An 8,625-nucleotide genomic window follows, 5' to 3' on the forward strand; every position below is an offset into this window, starting at 1 on the left:
CTGTTTCCTAGGTGAGTGGCCACTCCCTCCTCAGCACAGTGGTGACTCTACCCCCTGCCAGCTGTGTGTCCTCGGAGTGTCACCAAATCTGAGCCTCAGCTTGCTCCTCTGAAAAGTAGGGTGGGAGAGGATAAATTTCATGGGGATCTTGTAGGAACTAATGGGATCAGCCATGGCGGGTGCTTACCTGGTGCCTGGCTCTGCAGAGAGGGCTGTGGACGTGCTGTGGTTGTTCATGGTGTTTATTTCTCTCTTCCCCGTGAAAAGTAGTCTGCCTCACCCATCTCTGAGATGCGGCCTTTCTGAGTTTGGAAAAGCACATGGAAACCACCCTGTCAAGGAGTTGGAGATTCCATCCAGCTGGTCCTGGTCCTTTTCCTTGGGGTAGCCAGTCAAGGATCTCTGGGGCAGCAGAGAGGCCCTAGGTCCACTCAGGTGTCTGGGATGGTTCTGGGTGGACTACATTCATTCAACCATGTAGATTAAGCACCTATGCATGCAGGACATTTGGAGACAGTAAACCCAGTGAATGAAGGAGACACAATGCGTGGCCTCAATTTCCATCTGAGAGTCAGACATTGACATTAGACATCATTCGCAGGTCTTGTCATCCACCGTCCATCCCAAGGGATGCCCTCATAGCCTCCTTTACATCTGGAGGCATCTCCCCTTATTCCAGCCAGGAGGGCAGAGCGCAGGACCACCTAAAAAAGTGAGTGGTCTTTGGGTCCAGAAGGACGGCCTCCTGTCTCTAAAGAACAAGCTGGGGGGGGAGAGATGGAGGCTGTGGCTGAGGGGAGCCTGTCAGAAGCCGCATCTCACGCATCTGTTGATTCCCATGGGAAGGCAGAGGCCCGGTGGCTTCCACTCCAGGAGGACAGGAGTCAAAGAGCTATGGATGGGTGCCAGGACCCCTGGTAACGAGAGGGGTGGCTGTGCTGCATTCTCCCCTAGAAACCCATTCCCACCACAGACCCATTTTAATCTGCCTCCCCTTCTCCACATCTACCTCTTCTGACCACCGCCTCTAGGCCCAGAACAGGAGGTGTGTGAGCAACCTGCTCACACATCTGTCTCAGTGCTCAGTACAGTTGCACAAGTGCATGGAGGCCTGGGGTGGGCTGTGTCCCAGACCTTCAGGAGAAGAGTGTCAGTGGGAAGAGAGTCACAATAGACTCTGTGTCAACTTGCTGGATAAGCAGGCCTGCCACTGCCAGGACAGCCTCACAGGGGTCAGGGCTGCCACGTGGCTCTCACCTGGATGGAGAGGGGCAGGCATAGGGCCCAGACACAAGCCAGGGTGCCTTGGGTGAGAAGTGTGGAGGGAAAGGCCAGGCCTCTGACTCTCTTGCCCAATTGCCGCCCCTAGTGCCATCTCTTCTCTGGTGGGAACCTGCCTGGACCCAGGGCAGGATTTCTGGGAGCTCCTGCACTATCCCTGCTTCAGGATGAAGCTGAGCTCTCTGCATCTCAGCTTGCCTGGCTCGGGGCTGCAGGGCCACGCCTACCTTCTCCAGGTCCAGCTGGAGCATCCACGGCCCATTGAGGCAGATCTGGAAGGTGAGGGGACTGCAGTCTGGGAAGATGATTTGCAGGGTCTTCACAGGCTAGGTTCCCTTAAAGGCAGTGGGGTCTTTCCTGGCTTTGACAGGCACAGGGGAAGTCAGCTACTTGAGTGACACTGTTTCTTTCTCCTGCTGCAGTACCATCTCCAGAGCTCCCTCCAGCTCCAGCGCCAGAGCAAGGGCCAGCTCCACGGCTAGATCCAGCTCCAGCTCTAGTTCCACCACCTGTGCTAGAGCTGGAGCCAGTGTCACCTCCATCAATCCCTCCAGGGCTAGAGCCACCACCAACATCAGCTCCAGCCCCAGTGCCAACTCCTGAGCAGGAGCCACCTGGACCATTGCCTCCAGGGAGAATCCTCCCTCCACCTGGAGAGATAACAGCAGAGCCAGATCCAGCCCCAGAGCCCGCCTGCCCCTGGGACGTGACCACCAAGAACCTGCTGAGGGAGGAGAAGCCCGACTTCTTGGAGTTCCCTCCCCGGCTGGTGGCAGAGCAGTTGACACTGATGGATGTGGTGAGCAGCGGGGCTCTCAGGGCAGGTGGGGCCGGCCTTCCCTGTGCCATCAGCTGCCCCACACCTGCCATTTCCTGATCCAGAATCCCATGATCTCGGTCCAACCTCTTGCTTCCCCACTCACCCTCATGGGACCTGAGCAGCCTTCTTAACTCCCAAGCCTTTGCTGTCCTCATGTGGACAGTAGGGATGGACTTTGAGAGCAGCTGCCATGCAGAGTGGCTGTGCAGGTGGATAAGGTGGAGCAGAGAGGAAGTTGGGCAGAGTCTGCGATTTGGTTGGGGAGGGGAGCACACTAAATTGCTGTCTCGTCCTTGGGTAGTTCACTCATTTGCCCAGGAGGCCTCAACGGCCTCAGCACTAATTAGGCACTTAATGTGTACATGACTACAAGGCAGACAAACAAAGCCCATGGTTGTTGCTGCCTTGGGGGAATGTGCATGTCAAAGAGGAGTCAGACCCCAGGATTGTCAGAATGGGTGGAAGATGCCCCTAGAGATGGTCAAGCAGGAGCCGAGTTCTGGTGCTTGGAGGAAGTGAGACTGGGCGGCGAGCAAATGCTACTTCCTTGCGCCACAGTATTGGGTCCTGGGCCATCCTGTGCTGGGTGCCCTCAGGGGACACAGGCAACACCCAGGGATTCCCACAAGTCTCAGGCCACATTCTCAGCTTCCTGAGCTCCAGCTCTCACCACTGACCCGGCCTGGGACTGGGGGCTGCAGATGCTGAGCTGGGCTGTGGCAGGGCTGGGTGACACTCCCTGTCCTCCCCAGGAGCTGTTCAAGACAGTGATGCCCCACAAATTCCTGGACTCCATCTGGTCCCAGTGTGACAGGGGCAATAAGCACCTGGAATCCACCATCCATGTCACCACGACCCACTTTAACAGAGTGGTCGAATGTATCATCAGCACCTGCATTGGGGACCCGAGCATGACTGCCCAGGACAGGGCCAGGGTGGTGGAGCTCTGGATCCAGGTGGCCAAGGTAAGATGTGGGAGGCCCTGGGAGCCCCTCTCTGGTGTCGGGGGAACTGTCCCTTCTCCTTTCTCAGCTCTCATATTTGAAGTCCGTGGTCTGAGCCTTTGCACAATCCTTAGGCCCCTCCTGCTAGGCCTCGTTGACCTGACTCCTGGTCCCAGTGGTGGGCAGCTCACCCCTTCCTGGGCTCCTTTCTTGGCTTCAGCTAAAATCCTCCTCCCTGGAAGTATTCCTCATCAGGTTCCACCTGTGCCCTTCCTGGGTTCCCTGAGCTGCTGTCTCATCCAGGACAGGAGACGTCAATGAGGCGAGAGAAGCCAGAGGAAGCAGGGCTCCAGCTCCCCCTCACAGCTCATTCTCTTCCCTTCCCCAGGAATGCCACGGCCTGAGGAACCTTTCCTCTCTCCACGCGATCTTCTGGGCTCTGGAGGGCCCCTCCATTTAACGTTTAAAAGAGACGTGGAGACAGGTGTCCAGGTGGGTAGGCCTCTCTCCATGCGAGCACCACCTGTGTGGACCAGACACCCCTCACAGGGCTAGCATTGCCCTTCAGTCAGTTGGGACCTCCTGGGAGACAGCAAACCCTGGGGATAGGGTCTGACCTGGTTGGCAGGCTTGAAGTCGTTCTGAAAACTTAGGCCAGTCGTTCTGCTTCAGGAATCAGTTTCCCTAAGTGACAGATCATGGCTTGAACCAAATTGAAGATTTTCAAGTGTTTGCAGCAACAGAACTCTCTGTCCACGTGAAATTAAGACTGTTTAAAACACATCTGCTGAGAAAATAAGAGAATGGAGGCCCCAGGTGACAATAGGAGAGTCCCCTCCCCAGTCCCAGACACCTCAGGGCTCAGAGGACACAGTGAAAATGCTCATCCAGGCTGTCTGGATCTTCTGGGTTTTCAAACAAAAGGGATTTACCCTCAAACCACTCCACAGTGTTTCTTTCCTTTTTTCCCTCCTCAGGCAGAACTGTGAAATCCTTAAAAATATCTTCCAAACATGCCAGCGGGAGAGCAGGAAGCTGCTCAAGGAGGTGAGTGGAGTCTGGAGATCTGGAAGGACGGGAGGTGAGGTGGGGAGGGACCAGGCAGGATGTGCTTTGGTAAGTTTTTCACTTAAGGTTCCCCGAGAAATAACGGTCTGTCTTGTCCAGCTGGACAGGAAGCGGGGGGTGTGAGCTGCAGGGGCAGGTGGGGACTGTTTGGGGCAGGAGGCCTTGGTCACGGGATACAGTGGTGTCGCCTGGACTGTTCCAAGAGGTGAGGAGCTGACAGAATGAGCAGGTGTCTGGCTTCCATGCGGACCCATCAGCTGGCCCTCATCATCCTCAAGGCTGGCGGGTGGATGGAGTGGTTGGGGGTTCCTTTCTTCCTAAAGCAGCCCAGTCTGTCCTCAGGAAGCCAGGCCCCTGCTGCTCCTTCTGTCTTCACTGCACCTCGCAGGGGAGGGCACTCTGCCTGTCCCAGGGATGAGCACTGTGAGGTTACACAGGCATTGTGGACACAGGAGCTGCACAGCCTTGGGCCAAATGGTGGATCTGGGACAGAACTGTGTGCTCTCTGGGACTGTGCACTCTAGCCCGATAGTGGTCACTGCTGACAAACCAGTGAGTCTCCCCCAATGCCTTGTAGACAAAGATACGCCCCAGATGGCAAAGAGAATTATCGGGGAAACTACAGATTCTTAATGGACCTTCCTGACAGATTCTTAATGGCCTCAATCGAGGCCCTGGCAGGAGGGGCCTAAGGATTGTGCAAAGGCTCAGACCAAAGACTTCAAACATGAGAGCTGAGAAAGGAGAAGGGACATTAGAAGTTTCCAAGTGGAAAAGGATGCAAATGTCACCATTACACAGTGCCATGGTCACACCCTACACTGTCACTCAGATGTGGCACACGGGGGTCCCCTTCCTGAGTGAATGAAGGAGGAGTTCTGTGCAGGGACCATCCTGAGGGGATTCTAGGGAGCTGAGGCCTTTGGCATGGCCTCAGGTCCAGCCTGGTGTCAGAGAATCCCAGGGGGCTGGAAAACACAGAAGCCACTTGCATGGGACCCCGAGACACTTTGTGCCTCTCCATCCATGGCTCATGTTGACTGAGGACCTCAACACACCCCGAGAGTCCAGAGGACAGGACATTGGTCCGAGGTGTGTCTGGAGGAGGAGTGAAGGCGGGGGCCAGGGCCTCTGGCTGGGAGGGGGAGCGGTCTCCTCTGTGGGCCCCTGAGCCAGTCACTGCCCCTCTGTGGGCCTCGGTCTCCTCATCTGGGTAATGGAGGGAGATGATCTGTGGTGCAGGCCTCACAGGGGTGATGAGGTACAAGGAGGAGAGGAATGTACAGGAGCTTTGTGCTCCTCCTCCTCGAGGGGGGAGGGGACAGCACTGGTGACAGTCAGATGATACTGAGTCCTCAGGGGACCCTGGGAGGCATGGGGAGTCCTCCTCACACTTTCCTGATGAGGAGAGAGGCTTAGGGGCCTTTGCAGGCCTGAGGGCACAGAGGAGGGGGTGTTGGAGCTGGGAGCGATCTAGAATCAGGGCAACCTGCAATGGGAGCAGCCATAGACACCAGATGTCCAGGGTCCAAGATCAGGGGACTGGGAGACATGGGGAAGGGAACATGGCCTCCCTGAGCCTGTCCTTGACCCTGCAGGAGGTGATATCTGTGAGGGCCACCCTGCAGATGGACCCCCAGGGACCTCAGGAGAGGCAGCAGCAGCAGGTGAGGTGGCCTGAGGGGGAGGGTCCAGGTGTCAGAGGAGGGGTCACTCACCTCACGGCTGGAGGCCTCCCTAAGAGAGGGGTCCCTCCTCCTCCAGCCCAGCTCCAGGAGCCCAAGAGCATGAAAGGCCTGCCCTGGAAGTCACCAGGAGGAGGCTTGGAAGGGCTGGGCCCAGGATGTGTTAGGGAGGGGAGGGGCAGGGACCACATACCCTAGGATTTGCCAAAAGCCGCCCCTGGGAGGTGACTGGGGAAGTTGGGTTGTCCTGGAGGGAACAAATGGGGGCAGGCCGCTGAGGGTCCTAGGCTGTTCCCTGTGGGAGTCTGTGGTGGGCAGGAGGCTGGGGTGAAGGGATTTGGGGGAGGGTCCATGGGGGCACCTGAGAGGTGGGACTCATCTCACCACTCCCACCCTGATTTCACAGGGTGTCGTCCCCTTCCTGGGCATGTTCCTCTATCACCTGAAGCTGCTGGACATTGGGATGGCGGATGATCTGGAAGTGAGTGAGCCTGGAGGTGGGGACAGGGAGCAGGATCCTGAGGTTTGGGAGGCGAGAGCCCTGCACTGGGACCTGAGCTCTCAGTATCTGACAAACCTCCTCTCATGAGAGCCCCATGGCCACCCCTGGGAGCTGGGGAGTCAGGCACATCTTAGCAATGCGTGAATAGACGCTCTGCATAAGCCCCCCACCAGTCTACCTGGGCTGGTGAAGCTCATAGCTGCCTGCCTGCAGAGCTGCAGGAGGCTGTGTCTGAGATGGATTCAGCCTCCCCCTTGGGCCCTGCCCCTGGGGGAGTGCCATCAGCCCCTGCAAGTGAGGAAGCACTTCTGTGTTCCAGCTGTCCCTTCCTCCCTGAGGCCTCAGTCTCCCTGTCTGTCATCAGAGAGGGTGTGCTACATAAGGTCTCTGGCCTCAGCTCCCCTGTCCCTCCTGCCCTGGAGCCCAGAGCCTGGCCCAGTGTCAAGTTCTCTTTGTGGAAGGTCTGCCCTCTGCTGGGCCCTGACATTCCTGCAGCCTGAGAAGGGGTGTGATGGGGGTTGGTTATGGGCTTAGGGGGCTGTTTCTGATGGACATTGGCTGTCTCCCTTCCAGGGAAATCGGGTCAACTTCCAGAAATGGTGTGAGGTGAGCAGCTATGGGGAGGGTGGGGATGTGGAAATCAGAGACCTCGCCTGGCACGACTTTCTCTGGCCTCATCCCTTGGGTCTTACATTTATTGGGAGAGTCAGATCCACAAAGCTGGGCATCCCATCACGTTGGCGGGTGCGGGAGGGGCTGGCATCAAGGACACCTTCCTGGATGAGGAACTAATTCAAGCCAACTGTGAGGACAGGCAAGTCCTGAATGGAGTGGGAAGGAAGGAGGGTTCCCGAGTGAGCACAGACCCCAGACCAGATCCTCACTCCACACAAGTCCCTGGCAGCGTCCCCCACCCAAGCCCTGTCTGCATCCTGTCCTTCCTCCCTGAAACTCAAACTCATCCGGAGGATCCAGCTGCTCCAGCAGGCTGCAAATGCATATGACCTGGAGCCCGACGAGCGATTTGGGGCCTGGTTCCAGGCCATGGAGCCCATCAGTGTCCATGAGAGGTGAGGGGGACAGGAGTTGGGTGAGGGCAGGCCAGACTCTCTCTGATGGCCAGCTCCAGAGCCTGTGGCCTAGCTCGCTGATCAGCCACAGAACTCGTAGCGTGGTGACCCATGGAGCACCAGGACTCAGCTGCTGGCAGGCTCTGGGTGGGGCACCTGAGGTACGGCTCCTGGTAGCTCACAGGTCCACTCTGTCCTGTAGCTACTGGGTCTCCTGCCAGCTGGAGCCCGCACACCAGAAGGCGAGCAAAATGCGGCTCTTCATGAGGAAGAGGAACCGGACATCCTCCAGTTCAGGGCTGAGTGAGTGTTGGGACCAGGAGCGACTGAATCCAGGGGCTCAGTACAGCTTCGGGCTAAACATAGGCCTCGATCCCAGCTCCACTGCTGAGCAGGCCTGGGACAGGCCGCTCCCCTCTCCTCTCTGGGATTCAGTTGCATCCTCTGAAATGGGTGATGCTAAATGATGCCTCCTGCATCAGGGACAAATGGGGTGCTGTTGATGGACTGAGCACTTGGTACAGGGTTTGGATCAGAGTGCAGGGGAACAGGGAGTTGTGCCATGAATCTCAGGAAGGATCCCCAAAATAGTCTGTTTCTTCTCTTCAGCCACCATGCCCTTGGCGATGAGCCATCACACTCTGGAGACCACAAGTGCAGCTCCTCCTGACCAGCAGGGACACTGGCACCCTCGGGATGCACCAGGCCAGCTCTTCCCACCCTGAGTGAACGAGGACATCCTAAGACTTTCCCTGGTTTCCCCTAAATCCCGAGAGGGAGGGCACCACCACCTCCCTCTCCCTGACATCACCACGCCAGCCACTGTTAACCCATTGGGGAGGAGTGATATTATTTCTTTAATAGTAAATGGTAGATTTGACTCTTACATTATATCCTGTTTCTTTCACAGCCTGGGTGTTGTGGTGTGGTTCTTTCACTTCTTATGCTCATGTAAATGAGACACAGAATCTCACTTTCCTCCTTGAATGAAGAACTTGTGTATGGTCACAGCTTATTGTATGTGGGAGAAGGGAGGAGGGCCACCCTCCTCCCTGGCTACTGAATGAAACCCTCAAGTCCCCCTTCCTCAGAGGACAGGTGGATTTCAGTGTGGTTCACCTGGGCCAGGAGCAGAGACAGCCCCTCAGATCTCCCTGGATGTAGAGGTTGGAGGGACTTTCCCAGGCAAAGCAATAACCACTGAAATGTGGGTGTCTTTCAAATAGCACTTACCAGGACCATGTCCTTCCCCAGG

The 8,625-nt window shown here is 56.9% G+C and overlaps 1 protein-coding gene across 1 annotated transcript; it reads left to right on the forward strand.

The window, feature by feature from the left end:
- The first annotated feature begins 2,560 nt into the window (after window positions 1-2,560).
- Window positions 2,561-3,532, forward strand: LOC131402299 (ral-GDS-related protein-like). Its single transcript, XM_058537132.1, has 2 exons — window positions 2,561-3,066; window positions 3,434-3,532. Exons 1-2 carry the CDS (start codon window positions 2,803-2,805, stop codon window positions 3,503-3,505), a joined length of 336 nt encoding a protein of 111 aa, XP_058393115.1. The 5' UTR covers window positions 2,561-2,802; the 3' UTR covers window positions 3,506-3,532.
- Window positions 3,533-8,625: the final 5,093 nt, after the last annotated feature.

This window comes from Diceros bicornis, assembly GCF_020826845.1.
Source record: "Diceros bicornis minor isolate mBicDic1 chromosome 6 unlocalized genomic scaffold, mDicBic1.mat.cur SUPER_6_unloc_1, whole genome shotgun sequence".
In the NCBI taxonomy this organism is placed as follows: domain Eukaryota; kingdom Metazoa; phylum Chordata; class Mammalia; order Perissodactyla; family Rhinocerotidae; genus Diceros; species Diceros bicornis.